This window comes from Heloderma suspectum, chromosome 1 (genome assembly GCF_057233095.1).
Source record: "Heloderma suspectum isolate Gila_16-S chromosome 1, 16-S_ref, whole genome shotgun sequence".
Taxonomy (NCBI): domain Eukaryota; kingdom Metazoa; phylum Chordata; class Lepidosauria; order Squamata; family Helodermatidae; genus Heloderma; species Heloderma suspectum.
This window is the reverse complement of record NC_139458.1, coordinates 103,385,521-103,407,262: the sequence shown is the minus strand read 5'-3', so window position 1 is coordinate 103,407,262 and position 21,742 is coordinate 103,385,521. Positions and strand designations below refer to the sequence as shown.

Below are 21,742 nucleotides of genomic sequence, written 5' to 3'. Positions count from 1 at the left end.
GTGCTGTAAGTTACCCAATAAAGTCTCCTTGTAAGCAAACCTTTGAGTCTAATGTATCACTATCTTGGCACCTCTAACCTAAGAGTTCAATGCCCACAGCCGGCCCGGGTGCAGCGAGCAGGGTGCCAAAAATACTGCTATGTTCAGATTCAAAGGGAAGGAGGATCGGGGGGGGGGGTTGGCATGTTAAACCGACTCCCGGACTGTCCACAGTGGGAGCTGTGGGGTCCAGCTGCAAAGCAATTGGTGGTCTGGTGTGGCCCAATTACATGGCCAGAGGTCGAAGAGGACTGCACACCAGTGGGTCTGGAAACTGCATTAGAATCTCTGCAGCTGGAGTGATCAGCTCAAGAGAAGCAGTGTGCAGGACCTCTAGCATGGTTATTGCTGACAGCTTTAGGAGCTGTTGGGCAGAAGGATTCAGAATGGAGAGAGGAAACAGCAGAAAAGCTCAAGGCCAAGCTAAGAAAAGAGCAAGATCTGAGGCTGTTAATTAAAGAAATGTTGCAGGACAGCCTGCCCTCTAATGATGCGTGGGAGCGTGAAGCTGAAGAAGTAGCCATTAGGTTGATACGCCAAGCTCAGAATTGCCCACGGCATTCCGAGGAGTGCAACATCATCACCTTGCCTGATAGGGATGAAATCCCTAAGCAGTGGAAACTGAAAATGAAGACCCAGAAGATGAAGACATAGAATGGAGTGAAGAATCAGTGCACCCAGGGCACAGGCCAGACCCCTCTTAGAGTGGGAAGTGCGCCAGAGGACGGTCCCAAGGCAGAATGAAGCAGAAAGACCACGTTGAAGATCTCTGTCAAGGTAACTGTGTTTAGCTTTGAACTGTTCTAGAACTGCATAGAGCCTGTAGCTACTGACCATCAGCTACATGATTTCTGAAGAGCCATTAAGCTTTTGCTGTGAGATTTCCTGTAATGAAGAAATCTCACTGATTTGAGTGTCCAGTGTTGGACTGCCTGAGAGCGTGTGCGCTGAAGAGATTGAGAAACCTGACAGCATGTTGCTCCTGGCCAAGCCAAAAAAGCGTGACTACCATGCTCCTGGAAGCTGCAAACAAATTGTGTAAGTTGGGAGACCCAACCTGATTGAGAAAAAAAGAGAAGATATCGCAGTAGCTGTCTCCAAAGGCACAGAGACCTGTGTAACCAGCTGGCTGATGCTGTCAATGATGTTACAACTGGAAACTAAGACTGTTTTCCTGTTTGAGACCCCAACAGAAAAAAAGCTGACCTGAGTCATTTGTTGCCCCTGGCAAGGCAAAAATTTGGTTGCCCTGTATCTCATCGTGTCCTGTTTCAAACTTGGGATTTAAAAATAGAAACTGTGAAGTTTTACTTTCAAGCCCTGCAAATCACCCCACCGCCTCCCAAAGAAGACTGATGGCTGCGTAAAGAATGCAAGTATAAGGCGACCCCCATCACACTGCCATGTCCCGAGTTCCAGCACTTTGTTCCTGTGTGCCAGCCCTTGAGGGAGAAGAAGCGAGCGGGGTGTCATGTTGTGAATCCCTAGCTAGCCTAACTAGTGGTTGATAGCCCCAAGAATTCCCCCCCCACACACACAAGCCTCAGTTTCCTTAGTCCTTGTTTAAGAAGTGTTTAAAGGTACACTTGTTCCCTTATTGTTAAGAGCTCTGCAGTTCAGAACTGGCCTGTAACTTTAAGTGTAGTTATGCAAGGAGGGGATGCTGTAAGTGTGCTGTAAGTTACCCAATAAAGTCTCCTTGTAAGTAAACCTTTGAATCTGATTCATCACTATCTTGACACCTCTAACCTAAGAGTTCAACACCCTCGGCTGGGGCAACACAGTTACATGTGGACTGGACCACTGAGTTAGACTATTGGTTTATCTAGCCCAATACTGTCTATTTTATTGGCAGAAGGCTTCCAGTGTTTCAGACGCAGGTCCTCCTATTTTGTGCTACCTGTTGAGAAGATAGATTTTTAACTTGGGACTTTCTGCAATCAAAGTACAGTATTTCTTTTTCCATTAAGCTGTACTTTTTCCATTCTTTTTCCCACAAGGCTAGGTCCCGACTGGAGCCCTGACTGAATTTTACAAGCTCTTTCCATATTTATATGTTGATACTTTCATTTTCATTGGTAGAAAAGAACCATTTTCTAGAAAAGCTGGTGCAAGAAGAACCTTTGCACCTTGTGTTTGTTTTATAAATTCCCACCAGCTAGGTTGGCCAGGTGTCCTACTCGACTGAGGCGATCCCTATTTCGGAGAGCTGGCAGAGTACTCTATTTTTGAAGGAGTCCTCTATTTGAAGGTGTCCTCTGTTTGAAAAGGTGTCCAGTCTAAGTCTGGTCTAAAGTCGCAGATATATTTAAATTATAGTTATTATTCTACATTTGTACCTATACATATGAATTTGCATATGCAAATGATATGTAAATTAGTGCCCTTTTTTGGCGATGCATAAGTAGCCACCCTACCACCAGTCTTCACTTTTTCTGACTTTGTGCATTAGGTATAAATTTAAAATGAAAGATGACGAAAAATAAGAATAACAAATAGTAAACAAATCTTTATTTCCGGACCCAAGGTTCCTTTTGATTGCATCAAGACACCAAGTTCTGTTGGTAATAGTTAAAACATTCTGGACTAGTAACTAACTGTAGTATTTTGAAAGCCAGACTGTAGCTGCTCATGCAGTCTGTTTGTAAGAACATGCATAGACCGAAGATATTGTAGACTAGCTCCACAATGATCTAAAGCTTTCGCTGTTGTTGTTTTTGCGTGGATGCTAGTTCTCACACTCTTGCAGCATTGGAAAGTCTACAAATGCAGCTTGCATGCACATACCACTAATAGTGATCATTTGTTTGGAAAGACAAAGTGTTTAGAAATACAAAAGAAAGAAAGAAATTTAACTAGCATTCATGTAATACATATTTCCTGAGAACAGAGTGTGCCATGTATCTTTGTAGGATAATTTGCATTCAATGCAACCACAGTAAACCAAATTTAGCAGAGCATTTCTCTCAGCTAAAGCAAATGGCTATGTATCAGCAAACCTTTAGACACTGTTAATGCATATTTATTTTTTAAAACAAAAGCGAACCAGCAAACATTTTTTCTTCAGAATTTTTCCTGTGCTTAGTAGGCTGTAAACTTGAAGCAACTAGTCTTTCCAGTTGTTCAGTGGGAATAACTAGGAGCAAGGGGATTTAGTATTCTGGCCTGGATTAAAAGTTTGAACATGTTGATTTTAAAAATAGTTTTACAGTTTACAACACAATCCTGTTGAGGTCTACGCAGAAATTAGTCCTGTTGCGTTCAGTGGGACTGACTCTCAGGTAAATGCTGTTAGGATTGTAATCCTTAGTGGATTACAATGCTTTCATTGTTTTTCTTTAATTTGATGGTACAATTTTAGGAATGTTTACTCAAAAAAGTAAACCCCTTTGAATTCAATGGGAGTTATTCGCTAGGAAATGTGTTTAGAATTTCAGCATTAGGCTACAATCCTAAACCTGAATGCAATGAGACGCTTACTTCTGAGTAGACATGAATAGATCTGCACTATAAGCGACCAATCAGAATGTTCCTAGGTATAGACCAAACGGTGACAACTAGAATAAAGCACAGATAGCTAACATTCCTCCTTGTTCGCAAATTTTGTATCGGTTCTAAAGCTTGGATCCAGCCAAGGCAATCAGCATTTAGGTAAAACTTAACAATAGCAAAAAAAAAGAGAAAAAAGTTAATAAAAGCTATGTTTTACAGCACACAAATAAAGGGTGTGCTTTGTAATTTATGCCCCTGATCCAGGGGTTCATGTGCACTCTGATGGACCCGCGGAGTTGGAGTGCAGGCAGACTTTTCAGTTCAGTAGATTTCAGTAGAAGATGGCAGCACAAATATGTACATGTGTAGTGCTTTTCCCTTGATCGGAATCTATGCAAAAGTCCATGGGTGGGGGGACAGTATAGTCGGCAATATACTGGAATTTCTATCTGCACAAGCAACTACTTGTGGATTGGGGTATCCATATATGTATATATAAAAGGGAATTATGATATTATAAATTAGATTGTCATCATATAAAACATTAAATATGTGACAGTAACGCAGTAAGAAAAAATTCCACAGAGTTAGAATAACAGCATGTGCTTCATAATTAGATCACTTATGGTTCTGAACGAAGGAACGTGATGTATATTCCCCGTAAGTATTATAATATCATATCTGTAACCCATTTCTTTAAACTACAGAATTCATCCTAAGGCTCATGCAAATATATTTGATAGCATTGCTGTGCTTTCCTATAGAATGATGTGAATCTTGTAAAGTGAAGAAATCTGTTAAATTGACTTTGGTTGATATAAATAAGAAAGATTTCTACACCTGGATTTTTTTACAAAAGGGAAACGAAGAACATTTGGTCTCCCATGTGCAAGTGAATCCTGCCCACTTGCTTTAGTTTAGTGCTTCATTTTTCCCCCACTTTGAAAAAAGAAACGAGTAATAAAGAATTATAATTAATAACTCATCATTAGAATAATCATGATTTAAGAGATACTGTTCTTCTTTACAGGCCTATGAGAATCGAAGTACAAGTCACTGGAAGTACGTATATACTCGTGAAGAAATTTAAGCCAAAATTTGAAGAAGGCTTAAAATCAGAGAATAATTGAATACTGGGTATACACCTATTAGCATGCTTTGATTTTAGAGGGGAAGAAATGTTGTTTTAGATACAGTCCTGTTTCCTCTGTCTGTATACATTGAACAAGCAGGTCATGATTTTATACTTTAAATATTTTGCATAAACAGGAGCTTGCATAAGGCAAATCATAAAACTGGCTTCTTATCTGCAATGCAATGAGACATTTCAAGATGACATTTTTGTGAAATACATAAAATCCAGGTAGCTCAAAGAGAAGATAACATCCATACGGTTATACTTCTGCATGCTACATTAGAGCATGGGCAGGACTGTTCACTTTATAGGTATGAGGAGATGGCTTTTATTTGCACACTGAGTATCAATTGCAATAGAAAAAGCCATATCGTCATCCCCGCCCCCTGCCCACAGCAACAAAGAGTGCTGCATCTAGGGCAATGGTATATGCCAGCATCCAAATGGCTGCAAGCAGGAAACAAATATATACCACTCATGCAGTTCTATGCACAGATGCACAGGCCCTAAGCTATATGGACAATTAGCTATGCGAAACAGGTTTCTGCATGCGGCTGAGACTCTCTGAATGCAATGTGATTTTCCTCATACGAGATTCTTGCATGAGATAAACAGTTGCTCCACGTGCAGAAGTCAGTTTCTCCATGTGGAAGAGGATCTCTGGATCCTGGCCTTTACTATGAAATTGCTTTTTATTTGACTTTAGAGATTTAGGGAATTTTCCCCCTCGCTGAATTATAAAGACAAAAGAAGATGAGAAATGATGTGCAAACATCAAACTGCATAGTAAATATCGAACAGGCTGATGTCCCTTTTAAAGGGCACAGTCACATCCACAATCTCAGCAAGAGACTAGGACAAACCTGACAAAACGGGACGCCTCAAGGACCGTTAGAGCATCAATTTATGGCCACAAAGGCAACAATTAATCTTGCTTGCTTTTTTTCATAGGCAATACAAATTCATCTGAGCAATTAAAAGCTGTAGAAGTAGTGAATAAGCACACCATTTTTTAAAAGTCATGCCCTTATTATGGAAGTTTTACAAGTAACGGATTTCTGTTTCTGATTATGTTGTGGATGACTTTCTCAGACGTGTTGTATCTCATTATATTGATGCTTGGCAAATTCATCGCTTCTAGTGATTTCAGTTGACCTAGCATTCATTCCTCAGTATTCCGTCTTTGGCACAGACCTTTAATGGAATATAGTTGTTTGGCTTGTCTGTTGGTAACAGGATTTTTCCAGTTTACAACAAAGCTTGACAATATTATTTCCCAACAGCAGCACATACACACAGCTTGACTCCTTTGCTTCATTTCCACAACCCACCTTGAGCTTGCACGGGGAGTTTTCAGTTCTGATGTTGCCACTGTTGTTTCATGTCAACTAAGGCCATTCATGGTGATACTGTTTGCCGTTCTTTTTCCGTTCTCTCTGCAAATGCTCTAGTTCAGCCTCATACATCATTTCCTGAACTAAGTATTTCTCTCTTCTCATTCTGTCACACAAGTCTTTGGGCATGTCTGGGATTAGGTAGGCAATGAAAGATTTTATTCCAAAAACAAGGTGCTGAAAAAAGAGAGAGGAGAATATACATTTTAAATGCATACTCTGATCTGGTTCTGTTTGGTTCTCTACCATATGATCCTTTGGAAGCAATTCACTGACTATTTATACTCAATTATTAATCAGGCTAATAATTAATCGAGTATAAGTGGAAAGACACTGTTGGTGAAATGGGACTTCTGTCTTCTTTCCTACCCCCTGCACCCCCCGCACCTGCTCCAAATCTGCTCTGGAGGGTTGGGGGACCCTCTGGAGAAGATTTAGAGGATGCATGGGAGGCACTATAGGGAAAGGAAAAGGATGCAGAAGTCCCATGCTGCAAGTGGTGTCTTTCTGCTGCTAGAGCGAAGAATCAGGATCCAACTCATTATATCCATGTTATCACATATTTGTGATCTTCTGTGCCAACATATGAATACATAAGACGGCAAAAGAGGGTTGGATAAGCAACTCAGGTAATGACGTGGTGGTGAAGAACCCCCCAAATTACGTGGCTCAAAGCAACTCTCTCAATTCTCCCTTCCCTGGCCCTCCCAAATATCAGCAGTGAGAGGATAGTGCATTTGTACTTCCTTATTAAGATGTGGAACCTCGGGCGGCAGAGAACCCTGGGGTTGTGAGGGAGGAAAGGGTCTTTGCTGAAGGAAAGTAAAGCTGGGTCCTATATTTTCCTATATACAATGTATTACGCCTTGACAACTTCTTCTACCAAAGAATTAATAGTGGATGGTTCAGCCACTTGAATGTTCAACCTGAACCACTGGGGAAGTCACAGTCAATTGCCAGTGTCCAAGCTAAGTTGGATGCTTGTCCCAACAGAACCTCACACACTGTTGCAATATGTAGTCCTTGGCTAGACAGATAACATAAACTTGCATGGCTCTGTCATGTAACCCAACCAAATGGCTCTCCATTTTTTCTTCTCAATCCAACTGACCTCAAAGACTATGATGAAAGCCAGTCGAGCAGCTAGGACATGCCAGAACTGCAAGGTGAACTCATAAGGAGTTGAACTCCATGGGGGTGCTCTGTAATCTCGATACCTGCAACAGAAAAAAAAAGTGGGGGGAGGAAGCTATTTGGCAAAAGCTGGTGTGGCCTAGAATCATGTGTATGGCCTGATCACCATATTTTAACAAAGTTTTTGGAAGAAGATAATATTGAATGGTGTCCATCCACCAGCAAAAGGGGCACCGCTCGTGGATTGAATGACTCCTCCCACCAGCAGCATCCTAAATTTCTTTTTTTTGGTGCCCATGGGGCAGAGAAAAATGCCCCCCAGACCTCCTGCAGTTACCCACCCCCAGTGTAAGGTTTCCTTTCTTAAAAAAGAACATTTTTGCCACTGATCTTCTCATGAGGTTCTTCCTTTTGTTGTGTTTTTTCCTGCTCTGTTGATATTTATCTTTTATTATCTTTTGTATTGTTTTAAGTAACCTTGAGACTTAGAAAGCTGGGATATAATGGTTTTAAATAAAGAAACACATTTAAGTAATGGATATAATTTTCTTTAAAAGTTTGAATTCATTGCAAAAGAAGTCCAGTGCAGCAATTTCAACATCTCACCCTCAATCTCAGTACATATGGACTCCTCTCAGTTTTGCACCTTAAGAACTCTATTAATTAAAGGAGTTAAAAAGCAATTCAAGCATCCAGCAATTTTGTCAAGCTTCCACAAACAATGAAAATCACCTCTTCATTGCAATTCAACAAGATATTCTTACAATACGTACCTGCAATATCCTGAATATCCCATGCCAAGCTCACTCAGATCAAATATTGATAAGCTACTGTTGACATATCCCCTCAAACATCTAGAAAAAGAAAGCTCAGTAAATGTTTTCTATTAAAGAATAGGTTTGATGGAAGTTGTGCATGCAAAGTATGTCTCATTCATCCTCCTTGCCATTACCAATGCATGCCTGCTATGTTATGGCATGCCAGTCATATTTTCCATGGATGAGGGCAAAATACTCTTTACTTTTCAAATGGGATAGCAGGGTTTATGCTCCACAAAAGTCATAAAGCCTTGAGTATGTAAGATTAAGTGTATGATTTGAAGGACAATGCATGTGCAAAATTTTCCTCTTTGTCTAAGAAGTCAAAGCTGTGGCTAAGTAAATGTCTCCATACTGTGCATTCAGCTTTGGCAGTGCTGAACTAAATATAGGGGTAGTGAATGCAGCCAGGTCCTCTTCTCAAATGGAATAACGGTGCCAAATGGCAATATAGTCATGTTAGCATTTGTGTGCTGGATTCTGATAAACTGGCCCCACTTCAGAGGTCCTCACATGTAACACAGAGATGCATGCATGCTACGTCACATGAGGAGCTCACTAATAGATGCCACTGCCAGCATAGACAGCAAAGTAAGATGAAAGGGGATAACAAAAATTAACCTTCCATTTTCCAAACAGGTATTTGGTACACGCATGCATGGTGCACAGCCTGCAAGGGGCACTAAGTATTGAAACATCCACCAGATGGAAGAAAATCTGAATTATGTCCAGGTATAACCAACCACAGACTCACTGACAACATTACATAGAAACTTCTATTTTGATCTGGTTTGTTCTGCTTTCATGCCAGGCTATGCTAGGAATGTCCAGAGGCCTGTTGCCCTAGAACAGCCTTCCCCAACTTGGTGCCCTCCAGATGTGCTGTACTTCAACTCCCATCAGCCCCTGCCAGCATGGGCAGTGGTCAGGAATGCTGGGAGTTGTAGTCTAAAACATCTGGAGGGCACCAGGTTGGGAAGGCTGTCTTGTAGTGGGAATGCAATAATTAAAGCAAATGCCTATTGTTTCCAATCAGTACGGAGAGAAGAAGTTGATCAAAAAAGGCTATTTAATGGTAAATTTGAATTCATTGAATGGAATCATGACTGAGGCTTAGGACTGAAGCTCATCTCTATATTCCTCCCACTGTGATTAACTCATGGGACATGGCAAGGAAGGAGGGGACTGGTCATGAAAAAGGTTAGGGCCAGGAAATAGCTATGGATGATGCAGCAGAATCAGAAAAACAAAACCATACAAGTTGTCTGTGTTCAGCAGTAGTCCCCTCATACCCACCTATTAAACGTGTAACTGTAAAGCCAAGGGATAAGAAAACACACTGTCAATTAAAATTTGAAAAGTTGAAACTGTAACAATGATGAAGCGTTCGGATAAAACGTTGAATGGTTTTTACCAAACAGTTAAAATGCTAAAACACTTTTTACTAGCATAATATAAACTGAAATTTTCTCTAGCTGAGCTAGAGAAATACTTATTATATTCCGTAATGCATGCAAAAAAATATAATGTTGTTGTAAATGCCACACTCAAGTTTTGAGTGGAATATGACGTCACTTATTACATCAGGGTCCAAAAATACTCATTTTATATATTTTGTGTTATGAGAGTAGAACATCAGGCTAGAGACTTTGGCCAGCTTAGATCCTATTATGTTATTTGTCAAAACTCCTTCCCTGACATGTACATTTTCTAGGGGTGGACAAAAGTCACTTACCTGTCCTCGAAGCTTGTTCGTGGTGGGGGGGGAGGTGCTTCGCTGCTCCCCCTGCGAAGTTCAGGCCGGGGGGGGAGGCTTCCCGCCTCGCCCGGCCGAAATTCAGGCTGGGGGGGAGGCTTCCTGCCTCGCCCGGCCGAAATTCAGGCCAGGGAGGAGGCGCCTCACCTTGCCCGGCCGCGAACTCAAAAGTTTTTTTTTTTTAAAAAAAACGTCCCCGTGATAGGCTACGTGACGATTAACGTAGCCTATCATGGCTAGATCTGCAAAGTCAGCCGTGATAGGCTACGTAAATCGTCACGTACCCTATCATGGGTGACTTTAAAAAAAAAAGAAGCGCGTACGCAAATGGCGGCCCCCATAGGGAGCCGCCATTCGTGTTCCTTATTTGGTCGCTGTAGTCTACGTAAATCTTTACATAGACTACGGCGAAAATAAGGGCAACGCAAATAGCTAATTAATTACGTTAATCGTCATGTAGCCTATCACGGGGGCGGTTTTTTTTTCTTTTCTTTTATTGCAATGGCAGCGGCGGCAGCCGGTCAAAAGACCGGCTGCCGCTCCCACCCCGGACGAACACCCGCCGAACCGCCAGCCGGACCCGCCACCGGGAGGGACATTCGGCAAAGGTAAGTCCCGTCCCGGGGGGGGGGCACGGGGGGCGGTGCGGAGAATTTCTCCCCGAAACTTGTTCGGGGGGCTGAACACTTTGGCGCTCGGCCCCCCAAAGTTTCGGGGAGAAATTCTCCGCCATCCCTAACATTTTCCACATGCTGCAGGGAGATAAATCATGCTTCAAAGACAAGTTCTGAGCTGGGGGCTCCAAGGAAATCCGATGAGCCCCAAAGGGGCTGGATTTCCCTGTGATGGCCATCCCTAGTTTTAATCTGATGGTTTTTACTGGTATTGCAGGTTTTCCCCTGCTCTACTTGGGTTTTACTGTTCTACTGTATGTTATATTGCTTTTATTTGATATTGGGTTGAATCCAGTGGTACCTTTCTGAAATACAAAGGCACAAGGATGACATGATCATCCTCCCTCCATCTGCAGTCTGCATTATTCTTGAAGATCAGTCTTTTCAAGGGTATGAGGGGTGCTGTGGCATGGAGAACAGGGAAAACATTGTTTCATGAGCAGACGCCATTTGTGTTGTGGATCCAACCCATTGACCACTCCTGAAAAAGCCTAACCTGGACCCAGAGGATGTTAACAATTATAGGCCAGTGGCCAACATCCCCTTCCCGGGCAAGGTACTTGAGCGGGTGGTTGCAGGACAGCTCCAGGCACCCTTGAATGAAACAGATTATCTAGATCCATTTCAGTCGGGCCTCAGGCCTGGTTTTGGAATGAAAACTGCCGTGGTTGCCCTGTGGGATGGCCTCTGCCAGGAGAAGGACAGGGGGAATGCGACCCTGTTGATTCTCCTGGACCTCTCAGTGGGTTTCGATACCATCGATGATGATATCCTTCAGGATAGGTTGTCTGGGTTGGGAGTTGGACGCACTGCATTGCAGTGGTTCCACTCCTGCTTGGATGGCCGATTCTAGAAGGTGGTGCTGGGGGATTATTGCTCTGCGCTAATTATGCTATGGGTTACGCAGGGCTCTATTTCCTCCCCCATGCTGTTTAACATTTACATGGAACTGCTGGGGGAGGTTATCCGGAGGTGTGCGCTGAGGTGCCATCAATATGCAGATGACACCCCGCTCTACCTGTCTTTCTCATCAAACCCAGGTGAGGCAGTGGCTGTTCTGAATCAGTGCCTGGGCACGGTAATGGACTGGATGAGGGCCAATAAACTGAAACTCAATCCAGACAAGATGGAGGTACTGTTAGTGGGTGGTTCGTCTGCCCGGTTAGGTGATATTCAACCTGTTCTGGAGGGGGTTGCACTGGAGCCGCCGCCATCCAGAACATCCGCCCCAGGTAAGTCTCGTCCTGGGGGGATCCGCGGGGGGCGGGGGGGTGGCAGGCTGTTCCGCCACAGAGTTCAGGGGGCCGAATGCACTGGCATTCAGCCTCACCGAGATCCGTGGCGGAATTCTCTGACATCCCTAGGTGGGTGGCTACTAGGAGGAGGGCTTTTTCTGCTGTGGCACCCCGGCTGTGGAATGAGCTCCCTAGTGAGTAGGGATGTACGAAAGTCCTCTTACCTGGCTCCGCCGGGTTCTGCTGGGGGGGGAGGCACTCTGACCCTCCCCCTGGAATCCTGGCCGGCTGGCTCCGCTCCGCAGGGATTCCGTGGAGCCGCCAGCCGGCTCCACCAGCAGCCGGACATTCAGCCGCTGGCTAGCAGGGACGCAAATGGCGGCAGCCGTAGCCGCCGCCGTTTGCATCCCTGTAGTCAGCCGTGATAGGCTACGTAAAGACTTACGTAGCCTATCACGTCTGGCTTAAAAACCCCAACAACACGCGTACGCAAATGGCAGGGCTACGGCCGCCGCCATTTGCATTCCTTATATTTGGCTGGCTTAGTCTACGTAAATATTTACGTAGACTAAGACGGCGAAAATAAGGGGAACGCAAATAGCGTAGCAGACGCTATTTGTGCTATAAGGGGAATGCTATAAGGGGAGCACAAATAGCGTAGCAGACGCTATTTGCGTTCCCCCTTATTTTTGCCATCTTAGTCTATGTAAATATTTACGTAGACTAAGACAGCCAAATATAAGGAATGCAAATGGCGGCGGCCGTAGCCGCCGCCATTTGTGTACGCATTTTGTTTTTTAAGCCAGACGTGATAGGCTATGTAAGTCTTTATGTAGCTTATCACGTCTTGTAAAAAACAAAACAAGATAAAGCGACAAGACTGCAAATGGCGGTGGTGGCAGCCGGTCGGAAGACCAGCCGCCGCCGCCGCTGGAGCTGCTGCCGCTCGGAAGATCTGCCCCAGGTAACTCTCGTCCCAGGGGGGATCCGTGGGGGGGCGGGGGGTGGCAGGCCATTCCGCCACAGATTTCAGGTGGCCAAATGCACTGGCATTCGGCCTCACCGAGATCCGTGGCGGAATTCTCTGCCATCCCTACTAGTGAGGTTCACCTGGCACCTACATTGTGCTCCTTTTGGCGCCAGGTGAAGACCTTCTCATTTTCCCAGCGTTTTAGCATTGTAGTGTTATAGTCTAACTTTGCTGTTTTCTGTATTTTAAATTTCTGCATTGCTGCTAGGTTTTATTCTGGTTGCATTGTTATATTGTGGTTTTAACGTTCCTATATTTTATATCGTTTTACTGTGTGCTTTTCGGTTTTAATTTTTATGAACCGCCTAGAGAGGATCAGCTATTACGTGGTATAGAAATCAAATCAAATCAAATCAATCAATCAATAAAGAAATTTATGACTGTCATGAGACATCCTGGCAGTTTTGTAGGGATGTACGGATCCCCTTACCTGGGGTCCATGGGGGGGTCCGCAGGCGGGGGTCCATGGAGCCGCCAGCCGGCTCCGGCCACTGCTGAACTTTCGGCTGCGGCCAGTCTGTAGACTCAAATGGCGTCTGGTGTAGCGGACACCATTTGCGTCCCTGCCTTTGGCTGTGATAGGCTATGTAAATCTTTACGTAGCCTATCACGGCAAAGAGCAGGGATGCAAATGGCATAGTGGATGCTATTTGCATCCCTGGTCTTTGCCGTGATAGGCTACATAAAGATTTACGTAGCCTATCACGGCCAAAGGCAGGGACGCAAATGGTGGGACAGCGCTGGTGGACGGGATGGATGGGACAGACGGCAGCGGACGGACGGCACCAGGTAGAGTCCGTCCCGACTGGGCTTTGCGGGGTGGTGGTGGGGAGCAGTCTGTTCTGCCATGGACTCCGGGGGGCCGGATTCTAAGAATCCGGCCTCATTAGAGTCTGTGGCGGAATTTTCCACCATCCCTACAGTTTTGTTAAACGGGATAGCAAAAAAAATGTTCAGTTGGATCTCTCCTCTGATGGAAGTCTTTGATCCAGTGGAGGCTTTCATGAGCAGAAGAGGAAAGGATTTTTGTAATTTCCCCCTTTCTTCTGTAGCCTCCTCACACCATCTCCTGTGATGTTTCCAAGGGTCCTCCAACCTTTTGGAGCAGATTTACAGGGTGTGTGTGTGCGTGTGCGGGGGTGGGATACAGGGCTGCAGAGGGAAGGGGAAATCAGTGAAAATCACCTCTCCTTCCTCTTTCTGCTCATGGAAGCCTCTTCTGGATGAAAGAGCTTTCCATAAGAGGAGTTGTGCCCCACAGTTGGACTCAACCCTTTTTAAATAAGCAGGAAGACATTCTTGATTGATTTTATGTTGTGGGCTGAACTATATGTTATAAGAAAATGCACATCATTTGCATCCACTGGTGGAAGAAGTGAAATGATCGGTGTAATGATATCAGGATATGAACTATTTGTTATGGGGTAGGCAGGGGGAGGAGGAGACTTGACACACAGCTGCAGTTTTCAGCAGCATTCCCACATTTCTGTAACATCACTCTGTTCCACGTAATAGCCTGGAGAAGAAGCATAGTATTTGTCAGGGTGGACACTGAGCCCATAGAATCCCAGAGTAGTTCTGATTCTGAGGTGGAGCAGCCGCTCCTGGGAGAGGAGCGTGCTCAACCTTCCCAGGGCCAACAGCTAGCAGAGATTCCTCCCACCGGCATTCCTGACATAGATAGTGGTCCCGGGAGAGAGAGAGCGCGGGAAGAGGATTTGCTGGACACGCGACGCCGATGCAGAGAGCGGCACCAAATGGAGGGCGCGGAAAGGAGGCGTAGTGCCTGGTTGGTGCTCAAACAACAGTTGCCCCCAGAGGATCCAAGGGAAAAGGGGAGGGACTCTCCCTAGCCCATAAGTTCAGGGTCTGCCAGTGATTCTCCTTCAAATGGGGACCAACTGTTCCAACTTAGGGCATAGGTACTCTGCTGCTCATAGCTAGTTGCTAACAGTAGAGTTGTTAAGTTGTAAAAAAGGAATAAAGCTTTGAAAAGAATCCCTTTGTCTGTGTTTGGACTTGGCTACTGGACTAGACTGAAAGAGGCTGCCAAGGAGCCCTTGACAGTATTTTATTTTTCAAATAAGTGCATGTAGCACAATATTTTCTATGTCCTTCCCTATTTCAAGCATATAAGATACTTAAACTTTCAATGTTCTAGCTCGGATGAGTGTTTCTGTAAATACAGGTTGGATATTATGGTGGATTACTGAGTCTTCTTTGCTTTGCCTCTTGGAAAAATGCAGACAATTTTGGTCCAACACAAGAAATCTCAGGGAAGGGCCATAGCTGAGTGGCAGACCAGTGCAGAAGGTCCCCAAAGCTCAGTGGTAGAGCTCAGAAGGTCCCAGGTTTGCATGCAGAAGGTCCCAGATTCAAACTCCAACATCTCCAGGTAGGGCTGGAAAAACCCCTGCCTGAAACCTTGGAGAGCTGCTGCCAGTCAGTGTCAACAATACTGGGCTAGATGGACCCATGGTCCTACTCGGTATAAGGCAGCTTGTTGTGTTCCTATGTTCTTCCTAAACGTGAAAAATGTAACATTCAAATGTACAATAAAAATAAAATACTGAAATGCGCTCCCCATTGACATCAGACAGGCATCTGCAGTTTTGGCTTTTCTATATTTCCTTAGATGTATCTTTATGAAAGATTTCCCTGAGGTGTGAACAACCAGTTAAAATTGTAGTTCCATTGCTGAGTGATGATTATTTTCTTGTTGCATTGTACTGTTATATTTTAGTGTTGATGTTGTCATTGCTTCAAAAATTTTGTTGGGAAGGGGTCTATGCATTTGTGAAACAAACAAACCATTTCAAAAAGCAGCAGCACCAACAAGAAAAGCTTCAAATTTCTGCCAAAATACAAAAGTTAGTACATCAGCTAAATCTATCTATCTATCTATCTATCTATCTATCTATCTATCTATCTATCGGCATAATTACTTTTCTTGTCTGTATCCTTCATCAACACAGGGGCCGTATTTGTATGCATACACGAATCATGGGATATAGTCTGAAGTAATGGCAATAATGGCAGTAATGGCAGTAATGGCATTTGTGAAACAAACAAACCATTTCAAAAAGCAGCAGCACCAACAAGAAAAGCTTCAAATTTCTGCCAAAATACAAAAGTTAGTACATCAGCTAAATCTATCTATCTATCATCTATCTATCTATCTATCATCTATCTATTGGCATAATTACTTTTCTTGTCTGTATCCTTCATCAACACAGGGGCCGTATTTGTATGCATACACGAATCGTGGGATATAGTCTGAAGTAATGGCAATAACAAATGCATTGGTGATTACAGCTAGGACTCCTATTCCCTCGAGGATGCCATACCAGATACCTAGGAGAGAATAACATAATGAGAGTAAAGACAAAACCAGCAAACACCACAAAATTGCTCATTTTATACATATTCAGGTCCATTGTCCCAGAAGCTTTGGTTCAGTTCCAAAGCAGAAGTGAGCATGCAGGTTCTTAACACTCCTGCTCATCTTGCTCCTTATTTTATGATCTGAGCCTCAAAAATAAATTCCTTCCATTCATAGATCCAGTTTGCACATTCGTCCTTCATTCTCATAACATAAGATATTCCATTTCACAGTCATTTATAAACAAAAAGATTGCCTTTCTAAAACGCTAGCACCACATCTGATCGTTTCTGGTGCCAACTGCTTTCAGCTGGGACTGTGCTGGGTAGATTGCTCCTCTACCCAGCTCTTGAGCCTAAAATGTTGGAAGGATAGCTGAGCATTCTATCCATTCTAGCAATCCAGCAAAGAAGGCTAATAATATCATTCTTAGAAATGAGTTGCCTCCTGACTTGCCTCTAATGAGAAGGCACAACTCAATGGTTAAGCCTGTTAGGACAACCTCGCAAGCAGCGACACTCCAAGCCAGGCATAACGACCTGTGGCTCTTTGTTTTCTTCCCTTCAGGGATCCAGTAGCTCATTCTTCCTCAGATCTCATGTATAGATTTTATTCCGGCTTTTGGTGTGGATGTGCATGACCTTGAGGAGGAATGGTATGCTGGATGCTCCAAGAGGAGGGAGGAGTAGAAGATGCTGGGTTGTATCCAATGGTTCCATCGACTAGCAGAATACATGCTGCTGGCAGAACAAATTCCCCCTTCCACCTGCAGCCCCCCATATACCCTTCAAAATCTTCTCCAGAGGCTAGGGAACAGGTTGGGAGGCATTGGATGAGGAGAGGAAGGGGAAGTCCCTTTGTGTGAGTGGAAATCCACTCGCGCAACATAGATGTCTCTCTTTGTGTTGCTGTGCCTGGCACTTTGCTACATACCAGGTGGTAGGTACAGCTGTCAGATGGGATGAGCTGTGGTTTTGCATCACTGTACTATGAAAAACCCCTTTGCACCTTTTATGCCTAGAGGGGAAGAACTGTGGGATAACACTAAGCACTAGTAAACATTAATTTATTTACTGGTTATTTATCAGAAATCAATGAACCTAAGTAAACATTTTTCCCACCCATGCCGCAATCCCGAGAACATTTACTTGAAAGTGAATTCTGTTGAAATCAAGAAGGCTTGTCTCCAAGTACATGTAGGAACAAAGTGCCATGATATCAATGGTCTAAATACTATTTTTTTAAAAATGCAAATCGACATAAAAAATTGGTTTAGTTATGTGAACAAGGCATATTTTTGACAAAAAGATGTAATGAACTACCAATCAATATTAATATCAGGTACACCTGAACTGGTTGTACAGTCCAGTGTTATGTATGCTTACTCAGGGACAAGTCCCACTTTGTTTAATGGAACTAATGTCCAAGCAAACGTCATAGGATTGAAGTCTTGAACTGGCTGAACTGTCATGATTTCACCAAGCTCAGGTTCCTCCTCTTCTAGAGCCTCATTTGCTCCACAACGTAAGGTGTGAAGAAGAGGAGGGCAGCCCCATTTTCCTTCTGTAGTGCAGGTCTCCTCCTGGGGAATATAAAGGAGACCCATCCACAGCTTCAGCCTTGAGAAGTATACTTTAGAGGTAGGGGGTTGGAATGGATCCAGGTTTTTGCTGTATCAACAGCTCTGACTTCACAACCCTCTCCTTCCCTTGGCAGCCCCTCTAGCCCCCTGAAAATGCTACAGAGAGAGTCAGGAGACTCTGCTGAATGGGGTGACCTGTGGGAGGGGGGATCCCCAAAGAATGAGTGGAGGGATTGTCCTCACAGGGAGCCCTTCCTCTCATGGAAGACCCTTTCGTTGAAGGCAGATCCTGGACTGAACCTGGATTATTTATTAATTTATTAAGAGCCTATTGTTTTTCTGCCACCATATAAGGATTAGAAAAAGAGCCAAGTCCCTACCCACAGGTTTTCAATCTAAGAGATATGATACAAAAGGAAAAAGGTAAGGGGAGGGAAAAAGATAATAAACAAATTCAGTTGTTACATGTTCATATCTTCCCTAACTTTTCACAGAGCAAATTGTCAAGATTACTGGAGATAGGGTTGGGGGTGGCTTTCAAACTATCACTTTATTAGCTTTAGTTATTTTTGCAGAAACAAATGAATCTTGGGCTACACAATGAGAAAAATATGTATATATATATAAACTTCATTAAAAACAACTACACCATTTTCTTGAACCTTTAAAAAATGCAAACTCGTTTTTTTAAAAAAATATTTATTAACTGAGTTCTTAGATTGTTTACACTTGCATTTAACTCACTTTTTGTAAAATTGTTTGAAAAATCTTTAAATAAATACTTAAAAACATAGACTGGATTAATCCCTGTCAGTGTTTATCAGGCAGTTATTGTAATGATAAAAACACTTCTGCTAAAAAGTCTAGTATTCATTACTATTTGCAACATACTGTAGGTAAATGAACAAACAAGCACGATATACTGGGTAAAGTGACTGTGCTTCATCTCACCTATATCTGTCGCTCTTGCAGGCATCGGCCGCCTCCACTGTGTAACAAATTTATAAGCATCGAGTCTGATTTCTATGATATTGTTAAGCAAGGCCAGCAAAGGTGCTAGTGGAAAAGCAGCAACGAAGATAGTGGTAAAGCCAAACTGTAAAACTAGAAAGAAAGTGCATATGATTAGAAAGTCGGAAACCATGTCTTAAAAAGAGAAAGAAGCTGTATGGCACTGAACAAATCTGCACCTTCCATTATGCATTTCCATAAATATGCTCACCCATCTCTAAGTACTCATCCATCAGGCCATGGAGATTCATGGGCTGTAGATTCCAATCTTTTTCCCACTGAGGTAGAGGAATTTTATGCTCCAGGAACTGCCCTCCTTTCTTGATCTTCCGTCGTGACCACCAGTTTTGTAGTAACCTATATTAGAGAGCCAGAGCATGAAATCTATATCTCATAGAAAGCATATATTTCATGAGGGAAATAAATCCCTGGGTTGCATCCAGTGATAGTTCTTCTTAAAACAGATCCACTGATATGAACTGGATTAAGCTGAGCCATGACTAACTTAAGTCCCATTCATTTCAAGGGTTCTGCTCTAAACAGGACTAACATTGGATAACAATCCCTGTCAGTGCAGATTTTCCTTTGTCTGATGAAGTTTTGATCATCTTGATGGCCCTTGCAATTGCCCTTTGACATTTTTTCTTACAACCACACATTTATTCAGGATTCTGCGGATACAAAATTGTGCTTAGTTGTAAAACAAATCCCTACCAAAACTACTTACAACTGATTGTCCTGTATTAGGGTAAAGTGTAGTATCAAACTCTGTGCTGGGCTTTGGAAAAGAGGACTCTATTGATCCCTATGGGAGATTCCTCCCCTGTACGCAGCTCCAAGATGTTCCCATGAAGGATGAGACAGAATGGATCATGCCTTTTTGTACTGGTATCTCCGGTGATTTTATTATTGAAAACCATATTCTAACCTCAGCAGGTAAAATCATCAAAGGATTTGATTTTTATATTGCTCTAGCCACAAAGGCTAGAGCCATATAAAATCATAAAATGGTCTATTTCTGGCCCATGCCAGTTTTTCATATATTCATTCATAAGTCTGTTTTTGTCTTGTTTCTGTACTAATATGAGGTGTGTGTATGTGTGCGTGGGGATAAATCCTCACCAAAATGTCTATTTAAATATGTATTGGAGGGAACAATCCTATGAGGATCGACAGTTGCCTCTAAGCCTGGGGGCAACCGCCTATCAAGTGCAGGACGGGAGGAGTGGGGAGGGGTGGATCTCCTCCCTGCTCCTGCTGCTCTGCTTCTGCGGCTAGACAGCTGGTTTCAGCTGTCTAGCCACGGGACCTCAGAGCGTGGGGAGAGATGGCCAGACAACACATAGGATGTGTTGTACTGGGACTTCTGACCTCCCTGCCCTGGCTCGCCCCTGGGAACGCCCCGTTTCCCCTGCTTCACGCCGCTCTTCTGAGCGCAAAGCATGGGGCCAATCCATGCTGCCTATGAGGTGGCGCAGGAGGGGATGGAGGTTGGTTCTCCGGGAACCGACCCTGGAGTGCAGGCTCTGAGGTAGGTTCCCGGGAGCCGACCTGTCTTATGGCTGTCTAGTCACTGACCAGCAGCCATAAGATTGAACCTTAAATACATATTTGAACATATTTTGTCACAAAATTTGGATTTCTAGATATATTTTCTCTAATTATGCATTCAGAAATGTATTGTATCCTAAAACACAAATTTTATATGCATTTTTGTACATTTTTGAGCCAAAAACTGCATTACAAAATAAATGCTTTCCAAATCCATATTAGTCTGACAGATGTGAATCAGCTCAGTTCATATCACAATTCACAAAGAATCAATTCACAAAGAATCAAATCACCTGTAATTACAACATTTTAAAGAAATATAATGGTACTACCTAGTGTACTTACGGATAGCCAAGTTCCATGAAGTTATTCCACATTTGTTTTAAAACCATTATAACACCCATCTGCAGGCAGAGGTCTATCAAGCAGCCACTAGGATGACACTGAAGGAAGAAGCATAAATACGTACACATTTACAAACAAATTTTATCTGTTAGCTATTCCAGAAAATAATTTAATGCCTATCATTTCTAAAGAAAAATTAAAAAGACAAAAATCCATGGGTCATTTGCCATTATTATATCATGAGGAATTATTTTATATCATGTACAATTATTTTAAAGAGCTTGACAGTCTCAGGGAACAGAATTATTTGGCCCATAAACAGGAAACAGAAGCAAATAAATGTAAATGAATGTTAAAACTATAGTAGTTTTGCATGGTGAAAAGATATTGATGTGAGTAACAAAGATTGTTACCTCTTCTAATCTCCATCTGTTAAAAAGTTTGTTGTACTTTCCAGGACGTCCAGCAAATCTGTAAAATGAGATTTCAGTTTGTCAGCTAAACTTGGAATGAATGTGAAAAATATATATACTGACACCTTTTTTTTAAAAAAAACCCTCAAAGCAGTTTAAGTTAAATCTAGGGTGAAGACAAAACTATTTAACCAGCTTAGGGCGCAATCCTATTCAGATAGGCGGCCACCTCCAAACTCGGAGGCGACGACCGCCTATCCAATGCAGGGCAGGAGAAGCACAGAGGTGATAATTCCTTCTGAGCTTGTCCTGCCCTGCATTTTCGGCTAGACAGCCAACTGCGGAAGACAGAGTGGGGGAGGAGGCTGTGTTGTACAGGCATTTCCACCCTCCCCGCCCCGGAACGCCCCCTGGAACGCCCCTTTTCGGCTGCTCTACGCTCCCCTGGTGAGCGCGGAGGATGGGGCTGTTCCGCACTGCCTTGGAGGCAGCACAGAAGTGTGGGGAGGTCAGTTATCTGGGAACCGACCTCAGCGCATGGGCTCCAAGGTTGGTTCCTGGAAAACCAGATATCCTATGTCCAGCTAGCCACTGTCTAGCAGCCATAGGATTGCTCCCTTAGCGTTTGTGTTGGTGCATGTTGAAAAAGCTTGTCTACTTCAGTGATTTTTGATACTCATGTGAACTTACGTTGTTTTGATTTTTGTCACTGATGTCACAATGCTATGTTTGTTGTGATAACATCATGGAA

The 21,742-nt window shown here is 43.3% G+C and overlaps 1 protein-coding gene across 1 annotated transcript in view; it reads right to left on the bottom strand.

The window, feature by feature from the left end:
* Positions 1-2,529: 2,529 nt before the first annotated feature.
* The window catches only part of ANO3 (anoctamin 3), a 405,787-nt gene continuing 386,574 nt past the window's right edge, over positions 2,530-21,742 (bottom strand). Inside the window, exons 20-27 of the mRNA XM_084852445.1 lie at positions 20,992-21,049; positions 20,579-20,676; positions 18,894-19,039; positions 18,623-18,775; positions 15,914-16,061; positions 7,968-8,048; positions 7,172-7,277; positions 2,530-6,237 (exon numbers count right to left, since the gene is read on the bottom strand). Coding sequence (XP_084708571.1) covers positions 6,055-6,237; positions 7,172-7,277; positions 7,968-8,048; positions 15,914-16,061; positions 18,623-18,775; positions 18,894-19,039; positions 20,579-20,676; positions 20,992-21,049 — 973 coding nt within the window. The 3' untranslated portion in view covers positions 2,530-6,054. The remainder of the gene's footprint in view (positions 6,238-7,171; positions 7,278-7,967; positions 8,049-15,913; positions 16,062-18,622; positions 18,776-18,893; positions 19,040-20,578; positions 20,677-20,991; positions 21,050-21,742) is intronic.